Source organism: Enhydra lutris, unplaced genomic scaffold, assembly GCF_002288905.1.
Source record: "Enhydra lutris kenyoni isolate GAN:26980312 unplaced genomic scaffold, ASM228890v2 scaffoldscaffold27, whole genome shotgun sequence".
In the NCBI taxonomy this organism is placed as follows: domain Eukaryota; kingdom Metazoa; phylum Chordata; class Mammalia; order Carnivora; family Mustelidae; genus Enhydra; species Enhydra lutris.
In genome coordinates this window covers 18,295,376-18,314,242 of record NW_019154111.1, presented here as the reverse complement: position 1 = coordinate 18,314,242, position 18,867 = coordinate 18,295,376, and the positions used below count along the sequence as shown (strand labels likewise).

At 38.5% G+C, this 18,867-nt stretch overlaps 1 protein-coding gene across 1 annotated transcript in view; it reads right to left on the bottom strand.

The window, feature by feature from the left end:
• The window catches only part of LOC111151914 (taste 2 receptor member 16), an 82,037-nt gene that overhangs the window by 53,810 nt on the left and 9,360 nt on the right, over window positions 1–18,867 (bottom strand). The window contains 1 exon segment of the mRNA XM_022510123.1: window positions 1,207–1,354. Coding sequence (XP_022365831.1) covers window positions 1,207–1,354 — 148 coding nt within the window.

Below are 18,867 nucleotides of genomic sequence, written 5' to 3'. Positions count from 1 at the left end.
GTAATAAGTGATAATACTACTCTATTATATTAATGATTGTTTGCACTCGATTATCACTGTTATACTGGAATGGAATCTGTGTATCTCTCAGGGAGGGTGGGCAGGGTGTCCCACTAAACTTTCTGCTTACCATGTGTTGCAATCATTTCCAAGATACTGAAAGTTTATTTATTTATTTATTTTAATTCAATTAGCCAACACATAGGACATCATTAGTTTCAGATGTACTGTTCAACCATTCATCATTTGTATGTAACACCCAATGCTCATCACATCACGTGCCCTCCTGATAATGAAAGTTTAAAAGTATTTCCCCAAAGGTGTTATCTTGATTCTGAAAACGATTTAAGATCCTTAGATTTAGGACAGATTTCATGGGCTTCCCATAACTCAAGTTACATGATTTTGGGGGGCCTCATACAAAAATGCCCGGGAAGCGGCAAGTGCTAACCACTCTTCCTGCCATTCCCAAAACCTTGGGCATTTGCTATGAAGTCTTAGAATAGGGCTTTTTTGATGCTTGTGTAGACTTAAATTGGATGAGCTGTGGAACAGAAGCATCTGGCTTTAACTTCTGTTTTTCTGAAGTTTTACCAGAGGAATTTTTATAATGATTCTGTTTAACCTCATTTCCATTTATCAGTGTCAGCCTCTTCTGTGGGAGTCTTAAGTTTACCTTCTGTGACCTGCCGGTTATTAGCAGAGCTAAAAATATATAAATACCTTTCTAGGCTTTAATGTCAGTTGATATCATCAAGAAATAAACCATACACACAAGCTCTTAAATGCTCAAATTCCCATCTTGCTTAATTTTCAGATTTGCCCAGATAAATTCAGTCACATTGTATTTTTTTTTTTTAAAGAAGCAACTCTAATATGTTGCCATTTCAAACTGTCTTTGCAATTTAATATATTTTTTTGTTGTAGAAAATTGTGAAGGTACTTGAACTTTAGGCCAAGAGGTTTGTATTTAACTTAGTATGGATTAGAACCATAAGATACAATAAAACACTATAAAGATAAAATAATACTAAATATGATTTCATCTTTTCTGTATTAAGAAATCCTTTGGACCTTTAAACAGACTGCTCTCTGCCCATTAATATCCATTCTCTTTTTCTATAGTAATGGGTTTTCAGTGGACCATATTGACCAACCAACCAACCTCCTTTATATTGAAAAGTGGCCATGTGTTTTAGCCCTTACCAGGATATAGCCTAAAAGGGGCGGAGCTTTCCCTTTGGCCTCTTCCTTCATCCCGTTACGATGAAGCATAGAACATGTGCCAAGCTGCTCCAGCAGGGCAAGAGAAGCAACAAGAGAAATGGGAACATCCGGGCCACTTGTAATATACCTATTACAGGAGAAAGAAATACAATTCTATTTTATCTGAGCCATTTTTAACTCGGTTACCAGTAATAGCAGTTAAACCTGCATCATAACTAATTGAGTCTGGTTTTACACATGTAACTGTTCTTTACAGTGGAATATCCCTTGTGAAGAACAATTCACAGTATAAATATAATAGCTTCGGTAGACAGCAAATAACCTCTCATGATACTGCCTGTTTCTGCGTGTTACTTAACAGCAGTGACAACCAGTTTGGGTGCATGTACGCTGCTGCATGATTTCCCCACACAGTTTCCCTAAGCCCTTTTATTTTTGTACTAACTTTGTAATACTTGCCATATCCACATCCATTTTTAATATTACTTATTGATCATATTCCTTAACTTGGCTTTCTATAACTAGTATGAGTAGAAATTGATATGATTTGGAGTAAGCAGAAGACATTTATAAAAGTAAGTGCATTGAAAACAATAAACAAATTATAGCAAATCCTACTGCCTACCAAAGACCCATGGCCTGAGGTCTGATCTCTATTTACTTAAAGAGATCAGTTTATTTCATTTTTTTAAATTATTATTTTTTTATTTGACAGAGAGAGAAAGAGTGCACAAGCAGGGGGAATGGCAGAGGGAGGGGGAGAATCGGGCTCTCTGCTGAGCAGGGAGCCTGATGTGGGCTTCAGTCCCAGGTCTCTGGGATGGTGACCTGAGCAGAAGGCAGACAATTAACAGACTGAGCCAGGTGCCCCAAGTGATCGGTTTGTTTAAAGTATGTTTAAGATACTACCAAGAGGTTGAGACTTCCTCTTTGGTATAATCAATGGAAAGATATTTGGAAAGGGAAGATCTTTATCTATATGTGATTAATTTTTTTTATAATGCTGCAGGAAACTTGAAATCATTCAGGAGTACCAGTCTTGCACATCGGAAAATGCTGCTCTTTGATTCTGTTTTTTTTTTTTTTAAGTATAAATAAATGAAAGATAGTAATGATCAGAAAAAATAGTGGGTGGTGAGTGTCAGCTGTATCCCACACATAGCACAGTTTTACTGTGATCCTATGTAGTCCTTCACTCTGGAAGTAGATGGGAAGATAGGTAACTACCTAAACACTAGCAGTCCTTGTTACTTGTATCTTCTCAAATTTTTGTCTGGAATTAGACATTAAACAATTTTTTTAAAAGATTTTATTTATTTGAGAGAGAATGAGTGAGAGAGAGCATGAGAGAGGAGAAGGTCAGAGGGAGAAGCAGACTCCCCAAGGAGCTGGGAGCCCAATGCGGGACTCGAACCTGGAAGTCTGGGATCATGACCTGAGCCGAAGGCAGTCGCTCAACCAACTGAGCCACCCAGGCACCCGACATTAAACAATTTTAAGAAGTAACTTCATTTTCCCCAATATGTGTTTGTAAGAATAAATTCGTGACCTCATTCCGGTATAAGCCTGAAATGGACATCAGGATCTAACTGGTTAAACTTGAATGGACATGTAATCTTGGTCATGAAAATAATAAGCATCATTAAAGAACAAGATAAAAAGAGAGTAGCTCATTTTACAAGCAAATACAGATTTGTTTAGTTTGAATGGTTTCTGATTACAGAGCAATTGTTCCAAACCTCTGAGGTTCTTGTTTGGAAACCTCAGGCTACTCACGTGTTGGCTTACCGACCACATCAACTTGGTTAAGCTGGAATTACTTTTCCTACAATCTGCTTTCTTACATGATTTTAGGTTAGAGCTGGACAGAAAAGGAACTTTTGCAAGGCTTGGAAGGCAAAAATGGAGCAGTCATCTCCCTCCATCGTTTCCTGAGGCGGCTGTTATAAAGCACCCCAGACTTAGTGGCTATAAACACCAGGAATTTATTCTCTGAGTTCTGGAGGCCAGAAGTCCGATATCAGTCTCACTGAGCTGAAACCAAGGTGTCAGCTGGGCTGTGCTCTCTGGAGGTTCTAGAAGATTCTGTTCCCCTTCTTCCAGCTTCTGGTGGCTGCTGGCCTCCTTTCCTCTAGATGTAGCACCATCACTCCAGCCTCTGCCTCTACGGTCACATTGCCTCCGCCCCTACCACGTGGGGCACGTCTCCTTTCGCCTCTCTCTTCTAAGACATTTATGGTTAGATTTCAGGCCCCCCTGGGTAATCTGGGATCATCTCTCCATGTCAAGATCCTTCACTTAATCACATCTGAAAAGACCTTTTTTCCTTATCAGGTAGTATTCGCAGGTTTCAGGGACTGAGACCTGATATTCTTAGGTGGCTATTACCATGATATTCAATTCTTTCCTCTATGCAACTAATAGATTTTTCAGCCGTGTCCATTCTGTTCCTTGCTGATTCTAAGCTATTGGTTAGTTCTGAAATAATGTGGTTTTTTTTTTTCAATTTGTTTCTTTATAGCTGTTTATATAGCTGCTTTATCTTCTCCTTAAGTTTATGTTTTATTGCATTCCAATCCATATTCTATTTTTCTATGGCTCAAATCACTCTTGGAAGATTTTCTTTCCCTTGGATAATGCCTTCTTCTGTAGCACGTTCTTCATTTCTGCATGCTTTGCTCTCATCCTTCTCTCTCTGTTTTCTTATTCTTCCCTTTATGGTTGTTTTTGCCTTTTTTTCCTCAGCTTGCTCATGTTTGATGTGGCTGTATCTAGACATTCTCAAGGTTTTGACGTTAAGTGATTGAATTCTTTTGAGCAGGCTTAACTTTATCTAAGACTTATCATCTGCTTAAAAAGTGGGGATTACATTTTATTCACCTTTCTGAAAAATGAAGTGTGTGTGAGAGCTGGAACTAGAGTATCCTTCCTCACTGGACTTCAGTGCTGACTCATTTAATATTTTGTTAATGGCCCTCTCCAGTCTTTATAGGATCTACACCATCTAGTGCAAGGTATGCTGTATTTTTAAGAGACAATGGTTTAAGGCTTTATATTGGTCCTCTATTTTGGGATTAACCCCTGCACAATGGTAATCCTTAACAACATATTCTGCCTCTGATGAGCTTCTAAAAACATGGAAAAACATATTGCTTTCTACTCATAAGGCTTTCCCCTGCTTCCTACTCACCTTATAGTACATTTCTCTCCACATTGATACTATTAGTGAGACATTAAGGATTTCAATTCACCTTTTCCTTTAATACTCCTTGGGATTTCAGAGCCATGTACAAAAGCCCCAGAATTTTCTATTTTTTTCTTTGATTGCAATATATTTGTTATTTTGGATTATTGTTTATTTCATTTGTGCTTGGGAGAGGGAGAGCTTGTAATCCAGTTTTGCTTTGTCCCCACTGAAAAGACATTTGACAACACGTTTGAAATAGTGTGATCAATCTGAAACTGATTTAGGAGAAAACAATGGAGATAATAAAGCATTTCAATTTTGACAGTTAAGAAACACTTAAAAATTGTCATTTAAGAAGGAACAAAAGATCTTTACTTACAGAAGACTCAGACACAATCAGCCGTAATTAAAAGCCTTCTTTTGAAAGAATGAATAGGCCTAGTGTGTGTGACCCCAGAGGCAGGAGAAATATCAGAGGGATGGAAATCACAGAGCATCTGATTTCAGATGGATACAGGAAAGAATCTTCAGAAATAAGAGATGCCTACTCCTGGGCCTTAGCTCTTGTTTTTCACCTTCTTTTCAAATTTTCTTTCCCTGTGATGTCTGTGGAAGGCACTGCATTATTCTTGCCAATCCACAGGGATTTCTAGATCTTCCCATCATTATTTTTCTCTCTCCCACTTCTGATCTCCCACGGCACTGTTGAACTATTAAAGTATACATAAAAGCAAGTATGGTTTTGTAATTACTTGTATTTTTGTTTCGCACTTAAAATATTTGACCCATCTTAGTCCATAGTACAGCAATTTTGACTGAATTAACTTAGAAAATGTATTTTTAAATATATTTATCTCTACAAATGATTAAATTGGTTTGCTCTAACACAGTTGTCCTGCTACTAGAAATTAAATTTATTGATTAGCCTCTTTACCTATTATAGTAAGTCTTTAATAAAAAGTTTCTTACCTGGTTATTACTCTACTTTTGTAAAAATTTATTATTTAGAATTTTCATAAGAAAATTGGACATAGAACAATCAAGCAATCTGTTGGGTATGATCATCAAATTAAAAAAAAAAAGGTAAAACCTTACAGGATGTATAATATTGAGTACAAATAAATATTTAGCAATATTGTAGTCCTTAGTTTTTGGTGTTCTAATAGATTGCTAATCTCATCTTTGCTTAAATTTAGAGGATTTTAACACGTTCTATAAGAGCATATTATAGAAAGGGACCAATTTGAATGCCTTTTTATCCCACTATCAGTCTTCATAATTAATGAAGTCTTTCATTATTTAAATAAATATGCTAAAACCATTTGTCTGGATTAGCAGCTACATATTAAGTTAAATTATTAATACTTCTGAGTGGGCAGGATTTAAGAATTTATGTGTGCTATAACTTTTTAAGTGTTACTAATATATTTTTTCAATAATGTCCTTAGCCATGATTTTGCTTCCTAACTCCTAAGACATTTGATACTGTTGAAACAAAAGCCTTTCTAATGGATTATCCTACTTTTGCTTTAACTAACTGAAAGCACTGAATAGATATTTAACAATCCAATTTACTCACTTTCTTGTTTGTTTTGTATTTACCACTGATCCTATTTCTTTCTCTCCTCATTAGCACCCTCTCTTACTCTTTCCTCCCCGTTGATCCCTAAGGTTATTAGAGGTTATTTGAGGAAATCCTCTTCTCCTCCTTCTTCCTCTCCTCCTCTCTCTCCATCTCCTCTACCTGCTTCTCCCCCTCTTTTTTCTTTATCCCACTTTTGCTAAGAGGAAGCCGAATTGAACGGATTTCCCAAAATTCCTGTTGTGTTTCTTGACATTTTTTTCCATTTTATTTAAATGTAGTACTTCTGGGGTGCCTGGGTGGCTCAGTCAGTTAAGGGCTGCCTTCAGTTTAGGTCATGATCCCAGGACCCTGGGATCAAGCCCTGCATCGGGCTCTCTGCTCAGTGGGGAATCTGCTTCTCCCTTTGCCTCTGCTGCTCCCCCTGCTTGTTCTCTCTGTCAAATAAGTAAATAAAATCTTAAAAATAAAAATAAAAACAGTATTTCTATATTGATTTACAACTTGCATATCTCTTGCTACTGGGGAAGGGGGAGGGGAGGGAAGATAAGCCAGAAAAAAAGTGGAGGGAATAAGAAAAGAAAAGGGATAAATATGGAAATGTGAAGGGAAAAGAAGGAAAGTTTGGAGTGGTGTTACAAGGCAGACAAAGATTATGTTTAAAGTGAGATTCAAGAGTTGTGATAAAATATTGGTGGAAGAATCAGAATAGAGGTTGGTAACATCCCCATCCCAACCCAGTTCTTTGTAGATTTTCTTTTATTATTTTAATCTCTATCACATTTAGTTTTCTGTCTCTAACATTTTTATTTTATAAAATTAAAACATTTTAATACCCCTGACAAATTAAAAAAACAAACAAACCCAATTTGTCATCCTCCAAAAGTTCTCTAAATCCAAGTATGTGGCCTAAATCTCCCATGCTTATGCTGGTCCCTGTGCCCAGTGCTCCCTACTATACATGCACAACCTGCTCTGCCCATAGACGCTGCGAGATAGAATTAACTTAATTGCTTTTCAGTCTTTTTATTTTCTTTGGTAACTTTTTTTTTTTTTTTAAGATTTTTTTTTTTTTTTTAATTTATTTGACAGATAGTGAGTGAGCACAAGCAGGGGGAGTGGCAGGCAAAGGGAGAGGGAGAAGCAGGTTCCTTGCAGAGGAAGGAGTCCAATGCAGGGCTCAATCCCAGGATGTTGGGATCGTGACCTGAGCCCAAGGCAGACGCTTAACCGACTGAGCCGCCCAGGTGACCCTTCTTTAGTACCTTTAAACACAGTCTTAACTGTAGATTATTATTACACACAGCTTTATAAGACAGAATTTAGTATTCCTTTTTTTTTTTTTATGTGACCAGACATCCCTTTCCACACTTCTGATTATAAGGTAAAAATGGTTTTCTTAATACAAATCAGTATTTCTAAAATTTCTTTGTGGATTAGAGTTGGTTAATACAGTTTAAGTCAGTAGCATTCCTTTTTTCTTCTTTCCTTTTTCTTCCTTCCTTCCTCCCTTCATTGCTTGCTTCCTTCCTTCCTTCCTTCTTTCCCTTGGATAATTTTTCTCCAACACAGTGGAAATCTTCCTAGTCCCTCAGCACAAAGGAAGTAGGTGGTATTTCTTGAGGGAGAGGCTGTAGCAACTACTAGTGTTTATACATCAAGACCTTCCACTGTATATAAATACAAGCTGTGCTCCATGTAAAAACAAGGATCTTTCCCTGCTCTTAGAGTTGTTTATTTTAACAATTCACCATGTATGGGTTTTTAGATACGAGTGAAAACTTCATGAATACTCATACTTTAGCCGACACTGTAGCCCTGCCCTTAGCTTATAATGGTTTTTGCCCCTCTCACCCCCAACTCTCCCCCATATAGGTGGGAAGAGAGGATGAGGAAGGCTGTTTTCCACCAAAAATGCAAATATTGAAACTAAATTATAAAGCATATATGCAAAGTATTGATAATACCGTACAGGTGTAATCTGAAACAAAATTTAAAGGAGTGAACCATAACAGTTGAAATTAGTAAGGTTAGAAAATGCTGTTGTATTATAATATTCCTGCTGCAATGTGAGTTAGGTTAGAAGTAGGTTAGAAAATGCTGTTGTATTATAATATTCCTGCTGCAATGTGAAAAAGCAAATTTCAGCTGGAGAATAAAAATCTCAAACACCAGAGTAGAAGCTAATCCCAGCTTTCACATATAAAATATTTATGTGTTAGTAAAAGACAAATCCTTATCTGCCCTTTCCTCTCAGCCTTCCCTGTCCCCACAATGTTTTATCTGTGAAATTATTTTTTCTAAGAATGGAAGAAACTAAAGTCCTAGAAAAATCTTTCTAATATGGGTTGTTTCCTTAAACTATCCATTCTGTAAGACCCTTAGGTTTGTGGAGATTGTGTTTCATGCAGATCAACCTGTAACATGAGCAATAGCGTAGACAGCCTACCATGTGCTCTTATGGGGCAAACAGTGGCATTCAATGTCACAGCTCCCCTTAAAGAATAGCTTACAGGGAGTGGAATGAGGGATGAATGGAACTTCTATTGTTTCTCTGGCCAACATCAGCCCAGACTAGAGGAAAAGCAGCTTAGGAAAGGGGATTGTAATTCAACACAGATATGTCAAAACTCTATTTAACCTGCTATCAAATCATGAACATGGGGGATCTTAGTTTGTATCTCTAGATGGGGAAGCATAGAATAGGATGGCAGAGCCAGTAGCCTTAAGGGTTAGGGAAGGGTAGAGATGAAAAGTTATGGAGAAACACAGTGAATGTTCAGAAATCAAAAAAAGCTGCCATATGCAGGCCAGTTTATTTTTCTGAGGTGTGTTTTCAAGAAGAACCAAAAACCTAAAAAGAATTGACAGTTGTGGAGGAGGTGATTGTATGTTCTCATTAGGTGTAAGAGCAAGAAAAGGGATGAAAACTTTCAGAAGCCTGAAGAGAATGGGAAGAGATATATGGCAGGGGAGCTTGGGGATTAAGTATGATCAAGAGGACTTTTTTTTCTTATTTTTTCTCTATCTCTCCCAAGTTTTTTTTTTTTTTTTCTCTCTTTCTGGTTATGTAAACAATATCTACTCATTGTTGAAAATTTGGAAAATAGAGAAATGTTAGAGAATACGTAAGTCAATACATAAATACAAAATAAAATCACTTACAATCTACCAATCAGGCAACCGATACCATCATGAACAGTTTGGTGCATTTCCCTCTCTTTTTTCTTTGGCTTTTACATTTTGAGATGTAGTTATAGCTTTTATCCAAGTTACACATCCAAAAGACTTTGAGAAAACAAGAGTTCTGTAAAGATTGTTAGGAAAAGCGACACTTTCAAGTTTTAATGGATTTTTTTGACATTTACTCCCATTCCTCTAAGTAACGTGCTTATTTTGTCTCCCCCGACCTGCCCGCCACCCAGTTTTAGGTATTATCTTAACTTGAGAAAAATGGAGACTGGCTGTTGCTAAAACATAGTTTTAAAAAGGTAAGACCATGATTCTCCTGCAGTCTTAAAGTGAACACGTGTCAAAGTTGGTGGTTTAAAACAATTCCATTTACTATTTCTCATGATTCTGTGGGTTGACTTGGGCAGTTCCTGGGTTCTAAGAGGGCAAGAGCAGAGGCCTTGAGGCTCCCTTGACACACTCTCAAAGTACTTCACCAGCCTTCCCAGATTCAAGGGGGTAGAGAAATGCACCCCCTTGATGAGAGAAGAAGCAATAACCCCCTTGCAAAGGGGGTGGCCACAAAGAACAGGGATTTACTAAGGGAGGTTCACCACAAAGTCCTTTCAAATTTTTGTTTCCCCCATGTTACTGTTATTTCTCCGCCTTTCCTATTAGAAGATTTCTTCAACTAGCTGGAGATGCTATTTAATTCAAGACTGTTCATATCCTCTATTTATTAAAGAATATGGCACCAAAAGGCTGATGGAAGGCTCTGTGCACAGCTGGCATGAGTTGAAGGTGGGATTCACTGCTGGGTGATCTGGCTTGACATTTGTTTAGGGAGCCCCTAGTAGTTGACTTCCCCAGGAAACTGTTCCTAATCTCCTGCCTGAAAGGTATAATTCAGCTGCTGGCATTCTTGGCATTCTCTATCCTGAGTCCTGGCAGAAGACACTTTTCAGTAGGGTACTCTAAGTTCTGCCAGTCCCCCCACTTCCTGTGTCCTCTGTTCCAGCCTCCCTAGAGAATAAGCCTCAGGCTTTGCCAGGGCAGGCAGAGGAACTGGGGATGCCATTACTCTCTTAACAGACTTCAGCAATACCTCCTGTTTTTACTCCATTTCCGCTCCCACTTCCAGAGGTGCCTGGTGCCTTCATTTCTTTCATGGGTTACATGGTGTAAATTGGTTTGCTTCTTGGTTTTCCATATTTTCAGTTTAGGATTTGACTTTCTCAGTAATGCTGAGTCAGTGACCAAACGTCTGCTTTCTTGCTTACAAAATCTTGTTCTTGTCTTTTCTTCCTTTCTCTTTGTCTGTGAGGGTTTATGCTCCCTCCTTTGTCATCATGTAGCATGGTTTCGGGTGGGACTGCTGTGTACATTCAATGCAGTCAGAAAACTCTGCTTTATGTGTACTGTACATACGTATTATGTATTAATTCATTGTGTATTTTTTTAAAGCTTCTTTCCTCATAAGCTGGGCCATGTGAAGGGCTTGTGGCTACAATGACCTTTTTGGAAACCATAGGGCTGCTATACCCATGGTTTCCACTGAAGAATCTTTAGGTTACATGAAGCCATGTTTTATGCCACAACCCTAGCCCATGACTGATTGAAACAAGGATGAGCATCTGACCTAAAAGAGCCAAATCTGGGGGGTTAAGTCATGGCCTTGGAAGTGGGCACAAGTGCTCTGTCATGTGTGGGTTGTTCCCTATTAAAAAGTGACTGTCATTTTTCTTTTTTTTTTTTTTTTAAAGATTTATTTGACAGAGAGAGATCACAAGTAGGCAGAGAGGCAGGCAGAGAGAGAGGGGGAAGCAGGCTCCCCGCTGAGCAGAGAGCCCGGTGCGGGGCTCGATCCCAGGACCCTGGGATCATGACCCGAGCTGAAGGCAGAAGCTTAACCCGCTGAGCCACCCAGGCGCCTCAACTGTCATTTTTCTAAGGGAGTTGGTATTGGTCATATGCACAGAGAAAAGGAGGGGAAACCTATTATTAGTAAAAACAAGAGTATTAAGTTTGGAGATTAGCTGAGTCAACATCATATCAGAACACTGAGCTAGGGAACAAAGATGTCACTGCTGAATAGGACCAAAAATTTGAGGTCCCTAGAATTGCTTTGCACTAACATACCAGCACTCTGTGAGGCCTGGTTATGGGATAAGCAATACTGTTTACTATTTAGTTTACTCCTGGTATATTTATGAAACAAATCCAAATTAATCAGCATACACTAATCATAGTTCCTTTCCTTGTGCTTTCTGAATATAGCTAGTTCCCCTGAACCCTGGGCAGTGGTGAATACACAGCTACTCTTATCGTGCTGATAATGATCCTGGAAGACGGGGTCTGGAAATAGCATTCTTGTCTCATATGGGTTAGGACGAGTACACTCTGTTAAGGGTGTGTGAATAGAAAAAAACCGACATCATAATTGAAATATAGTTTCTAATTCTCATCTCCCTACCAGCTACTTAAATTCCTGAATTAAATCACCTACTCTCTACTCCTAGTATTTTTTCTTTCTCTGCAGAGGGCTTTGTACTAGAGGACTCAAAGATCTCTCCTTGCTCTCAAAGCCTGTATCAACACATCCGTGCCATCAATTCTTTCAAGATCTCGGAGACAAAGATTTACACAGTTCATTTCATGCAGTCAGTGCATTTCATGACGATCCCAAAACAACGCTTTCTCCACTCCTTTCAATTCTCTTCCTATTTCTCTGTTATAATCCCTTAGATTTTCTCCAAGGCAAACACCTGATTAGTAAATGAGCAAAGCCCAGGCAACAATATTGAGGTGTCTGTGGAAAAAGAGGATGTGCAGTGTGTGTCGGTGTGAGTGTGCGTGAATTTGTGTGGTGGTTGTGGGAAGTAGGCCATGAGCATAGTAAAGGCAGAAAGAGAGGTGTGATGCTGGGAACCTGTGCTATCTAAGAATGCCTTTGATGAAAGTGTACATTTAAAAAGAAACTTACGCCTCCTGGACATAGCAATATTTTGGTATAAAATAAAAATAAAGCTGATACTAAAGTTCAGATACTGGTTCTAGAAAATTGTAGAAATTTGGTACGAAATAAGTTTTGTAAACATAAGAGTACATTCATCTTTCTCTCCCTTAATGTTGAAAGAATCGGGTCAAAAAACATTAAGCCAAAAGACGACTGGTAGAGATTTCAATGGGGAGTATTATAATTTGTCCCCAGAGCTCCAAAAATCAGAGGCAATTTCTAAATAAGCTACAAATAAAAGGAGCACTTAATTATGACTGGAGTTTCTAAGTTTTCTTATTAAAAATGCAATTAGAATTATTAAGTTTCTTTTAAAAGTAGACAGCACAAGGGCACCTGGGTGGCTAAGTGGGTTAAGCCTCTTCCTTAGGCTCAGGTCATGATCTCAGGGTCCTGGGATCGAGCCCCGCATCGGGATCTCTGCTCAGCAGGTAGCCTGCTTCCCCCTCTCTCTCTGCCTACCTCTCTGTCTACTTGGGATCTCTGTCAAATAAATATAATCTTAAAAAAAAAGTAGACAGCACAAAAACATTCTGGATAAAAGTATAGTTTTGTTTATCTCTCGAGCTAAATGCACACTAAAATCACATTATCTCCTCCAAAGTGAAAAACAGAAGAACCAGATGATCCAGGAATCCCACTTGTCAGTATTTATCCAAAGGAATTAGAACCAGGATCTGTACTTGTATATTCCTTGCAGCACTATTCACAAGAGCCAGGAGAGGGAAACCACCTGTGCCCACTGACAGATGAATGGCTAAAGAAAAAGTGATATATACACAAAATGGGATATTCGGCCTTGAAAAAGAAGGAAATCCTATCATTTGTGACAACATGGACAGACCTAGAGGACATTATGCTGCATGAAATCACCAGATACAGAAAGACAAACACTGTATGGTATCATTTATAAGTAGAATCTAAAATAATCAAATTTCCCAGAAACTGTGAGTAGAAAAGTGGCTGCCAGGGGCTGGGCAGGGAAATGGGGGAAGTAATGGCCAAAGGCACAAAGTTCCAGTTTTGCAAGAGAAATAAGTTCTGGCAATTTACTGGACAGCACAGGGCCTATAGCTACCAATACTGTATTGTAGACTCAAAATATGCTCACAGGATAGACCTTCCCTGAAAAGTTTTTTACCACACTGAAACAACAATGGTCATAATAATAAAGGGGGCTGGAAGAAACTGTGGGAGGTTGTGAATATATTTATGATCTTAATGATGGTGATGGTTTCATGGGTTTGTACTTACCACCAAACTCCTACAACTGTGTACATTAAATATGTACAGCTTTTTACATATTAATCATACCTCAAAAAAGTAGTTTAAAAGTAAAATAAGAAGACTCAGTATTGGCCTTTTCCAGAAAACATCATGGACCCATACTCTAGGGCACTGATTTTTCCAATGTCAATGTTCATCTAAATAATTTGGAAGACCTTTAAAAATGTAGCGTTCTGGATTCCACATTTAACATATGAATTCTGTTAGTCCAAGGATGCCTAGGAATTAGCACTTTAAACACTTAACTTCAAGCACTTCTGACTCCAAGAATCTTGAGCCAAACATTAAGAAACACTGCCAAAAACAAAACAAACCCACTGCCTGAGAATCAACAATACGAGATCAGGAGGTAGTTTGTAGGAGAATTCCAAGAACTCTCTGCAGTAAATAAAAACTTAAAAAGCAAAACAAAACAGGTCTCTGCCGTGTTTTCATCCTTTTCCCCCAAATTAAAACCAAGCTTCAATGCCTTTCATCTTTACTACAAAAGACAAAGCTCCCTCATTAGAAACTCCTTTCATGTAAAACAAATATCTTTCCACTGAAGTATGTAGCTCCAGATAGTTCACCAAGAGGCTCTCGACCTAGTTCAGTCTGAGACATACTCTCAAGAGGTTTGGAACAATGATTCCACTCTCAGTCATAGGTTTGTGGATAAATTTTGATTTATTCCTGCTCATATAATTTTACATGGATGGGAATAATTTGTTTAAAAAAGGTTATCTCTTGTCCTTGAATAATTCTCTAAAGGAAATTATTCAGGCAAAAATAAAACACTTTGGTTAGCTTGCTACCTACTGGTTCTTCACTTGAATTTAGCATAAAGTGAATTCAACATTGAGTTTCTTCTGTTTGTATCTCCAGAAAGGAAATTATAGTTTAACAAGCACACAGGTAGCTCCTGATTTTTAATATTTTAGTGTTAAGCATCAGGAGCTTCAGGCCTTGATCATCAGAAATGATGAGCTAGTAATACAAAAATGCTGTTGAAAGCAAAGAGGTTTTTTTGTTTTGTTTTTTAAGATTTTATTTATTAATTTGACAGAGAGAAACACAGCAAAAGAGGGAACACAAGCAGGGGGAGTGAGAGAGGGAGAAGCGGACTCCTGCTGAGCAGGGAGCCCCATGTGGGGCTCAATCCCAGGACCCTTGGATCATGACCTGAGCCGAAGGGAAATGCTTAACTGACTGAGCCACCCAAGCACCCCAAGGCAAAAGAGTTTTTGAAGAGACTGTGTTCTGGCTGTGTTTCCCAAATAATTCTGATCCAAGGAATCCCATAGATCTTGGTTGAAAGCACATATTTTGTGGAACCTTTTCTGGAGATCCTGATTTGTTAATCTGGAATGTTCCCAGGAATCTGTATTTTTAATAAGAAGCCAGATGATTCTTATATTAAGGAGAGTTTAGGGAACACTTCTACAAGGTTCTATCTTACCAGTCATCAGTATCATTGCAGGATTTTTCTCCCCAGCATATGAGAATTACAAAAAAAGAAGATGGGTCATGTCTTTCAGGTCTTAGCTTGCAGATGTTCCTGATTTCTTCATGGGGATTTCCGCTTCTGATAAGAGACTAGAGACATTTAATCTGAATTTGTTTCATCACCTCAGTTCTCTGGCTGTGGGTGCTTACCACATTTGGCTTAGACATGATGAGTCCTTAGACGGTATGTTCTGTTTTATTATATCCCTCTTTCAAAAAGAGATAGGCCTGACCTCCTACTCTCGTCCATGTTATCTATCCCCATCCTTGTGACTACCACACTGGTGTGTCATGTCAGTATAAAGAATTCACTATAAGAAACGCTTTTCTCTGAAAGGCACATATACTGAAGAAAAATACTTATTTGGTGAGTGTTTGGAATAATAAATTGTTTTCTAACTATTTTCTAATGAAGATTCCATATAGTGGTGTAACCAGAATCAGCAAAGATGTTTATGAAGAGTTTGAAAACATTCTCAGTGTTGTAACTTTTCATTTGCTATGCCTTTTCATTTCAGCCAAAAGAAAAGTACGATAGATATTTTTTGATTGATAGGGATGTGCAGGAAACATAGTGATTTTTAACTAGAGGATTCTGGAGAGGATGTGAGGAGTAAAATTTTAATTTTAACAAAACAGGACATGGCCTGAAGATTTTATCTAGGATAGATGGTTGCTAATATATTCCTTGTAGTGGTAAGATTCTGTGATTCTTTTCAAGCCTTCAGAATCTCTTGTTTTAAAATATATGATTCTAATCACTTTCATCCATTTCATTCCTCCCAGATGCATGCTTGATTGTAGTGTACAAAGTTAGAGAGAAATCTCTGGAGTTTTTTCTCACACCTAGGATGTAGGAAGCTGAAAAGAATATGCTCCCATCTATCAATGAGAAAGAGCTGGATAAATGACAAAGTCATAAATTTTCTTGAACCCATAAGAGAGCTAAAGACATCGGGTGATTGAAGAGTCTGAAACCTATGGAGGAACAACCTCCTCCAAGGAGGGAAGGGATGTATGGAAAGGGTATCCTAGGGTAGAAAAGGCAGGAGGACACGTCAGCCACCATACTTGCACCCTGGCAGAAGAGAGAATATTGCTGTTTCTTCCTTCCATCCATCCTTCCTTCCTTCCTTTCTTCCTTCTTCAAGATTATTTATCTATTTGACACACAGAGAGAATACACACAAGCAGGGGTGGGGCAGAAGGAGAGGGAGAAGCAGGCTTCTCACTGAGCAGGGAGCCCTACAGGAGGATCCATCCCAGGACACTGGAATCATGACCTGAGCCGAAGTCAGATGCTCAACTACTGAGACACTCAGGCGCCTCTAGAACATGCTGTTTCTAGGTACAAATATTATTTACCTCAAACTCTATATAAGAGGTCTTTCCTTCAATCAAAACATGAAACACAAGGAAGAAAACCAGAATCACTCTCAAGAGACAAAGAATTAACCCAAATATTGGAAATATGAAGGAGTTGAATTGCTCTTTAAAAATAAACTTTGATTTTAAATAGTTTAGATTTACAAAGTTTCAAGGATCGAGCAAAGAATGCTAACACTTGGTTTCCCTGATGGTTAATTAGGGTAAATACAGCACACTTGTCACAACTCGGGATCTAACATTGATATGTTACTATTAACTAACTTCTGAAGTTTATTCAAATTTCACTAGCTTTTCCTTAGTGTCCTTTTTCTGTTCTGGAACCTTACCCAAGATATCACATTGCATTTAGTCATAGCGGTGCCTCAGCCTCTTTTGGTCTGGCACGGTTTCTTAGAGTTTTTTGAGGGCTTTTGAGGAGTACTGCTGAGATACTTTGTAAAATGTCCCTCAGTTTGTGGTTTGTCTGATGTTCTGCCTCATGTTTAGACTGTGTGTCTAGCAGGAAGACCACAGAGAGGAAGTGTCATTCTCATTACTTCAAACCAAGCGCCCGTGCTATCAACATGGCACACCACTGATGAGGTCAACCGTGTCACCTGGCCCAGGTGATCTTTGCCAGGGTTCAGTCTGTTCAGCAAGTTACTTGCTGTTGGGCTAGAATGGCAACTTCCAAGCTCTTTCCACGTGGAGCCAAAAATGGGAAATCCCTGCGTTGTATTATTTTAGAAAATGATTTGTTTCATCTGTATTTTAAAATGGATTTGTTCCGGGGTGTCTGGGTAGTGCAGGCAGTTAAGCATCGAGTCTTGGAGGGTCGCGATCTCAGGATCCCGACATCGAGCCCTGTGTAGGCTCTGCACTCGGCACGGAGTCTGCTTGAGACTCTCTCCCCCTCGTCCTTTCCTCCCCATCCCAGCATGCACTCTCTCTCTCTCTCTGAAATAAACAAATAAATCTTTTTATTAAAAAATTGATTTTGCTCAGTTTCACAAAGTAATTTCATTATTTTCCTTAAAACTTCTGTTTTTGGGGCGCCTGGGTGACTCAGTGGGTTAAGCCTCTGCCTCGGCTCAGGTCATGAGATCGAGCCCTGCATCGGGCTCTCTACTCAGCAGGGAGCCTGCTTCCCCCTCTCTCTCTGCCTGCCTCTCTGCCTACTTGTGATCTCTGTCTGTCAAAAAATAAAATCTTAAAAAAAAAGTTCTGCTTTTATTTTATTTTTTTAAAGATTTTATTTATTTATTTGACAGACAGAGATCACAAGTAGGCAGAGAGGCAGGCAGAGAGAGGAGGAAGCAAGCTCCCGGCTGAGCAGAGAGCCCGATGCAGGGCTCGATCCTAGGACCCTGAGATCATGACCTGAGCGGAAGGTAGAGGCTTGACCCACTGAGCCACCCAGGTGCTGCCTGTTTTTATTTTAAAGATTTATTTATTTATCTTAGCAAGATAATGTGAGTAGGGGGAGGGATAAAGGGAGAGGAAGAGAGAGAATCTGAAGCAGACTCTGCCCTGAGCTTGGAGCCCCAGGTGAGGCTTGATCTCAGGACCCTGAGATTGTGACCTCAGCTGAAACCAAGAGTTGTAGACTTAACTGATTGAACCACCCAGGTGCCCCTAAAAGTTTTAATGGTTACTTCTCTTTTGTTATAATTTTGGATAATTTTCGTTTTCCCCTTTATTTCTAGATTAAATTAGTAATCTGTCTATTGCGTTAAGGTTCTTAACTAACATTTTTGGATTTTATTGGTTTAATTCCTTTTCAGTTTTCAAATCCATCAGTTTTTGCTTTTATCTTTATTAATTTCCTCTTGCTTTGTTTTCTTTCTACAGCTTTTTGAGTAAGGTGTTTAATTAACAAATTTTACTTTTGCATTTGTATTCTTACAGGCATGCAACATTAAAACTGCTTTAGTTGCATCTCATAGATTTGATGTTATATTTTCAGCTATTACCAATAAATTTTGAAATCTTGTTTGTGTTCTCTCTTGACTCAAGAGTTCTTTTATTAGTATGTTTTTCAATATTTATGTAAAAATGTCCTTTTAAACATTTTTAAATTATTAATGTCTAGCTTTATTGCATTGTGTCAAATAATGCTGTTAATATTCTTTTCATTTTGAAACTTTTGGATTTTTCTCCTCTGGTCTTATGTGTGGTCAATTTTCATAACATGTTATATGTCAATCAAAAATAAGGTTTATTATTTACTGTTAGGGCTTGGAGTTCAACATACACCCATTTTTTTTATACTGTTAGCTCTCATATTTCTCTTTACTAATTCTTTGTGCCTTCTTTTTCTTTGCCCTTTTCTATTTTTCTACTACAACAATATCGAAATTAGCTGGTTTCTTAGCTCACCTTAATTCTCTGGAAAGAAAACTGGAGCAGCATCTTGTTCAAATGATGCACTGATGGAGGGTTCTCAGGAGAAAATGAGTGAGGGATGCTGGGTTGGGCAGATGGGGGGGGGGGGAAAGCTAGGAGCCTAGAGGGACTGCTGAGTATCAATTGTCCCACAGAGTT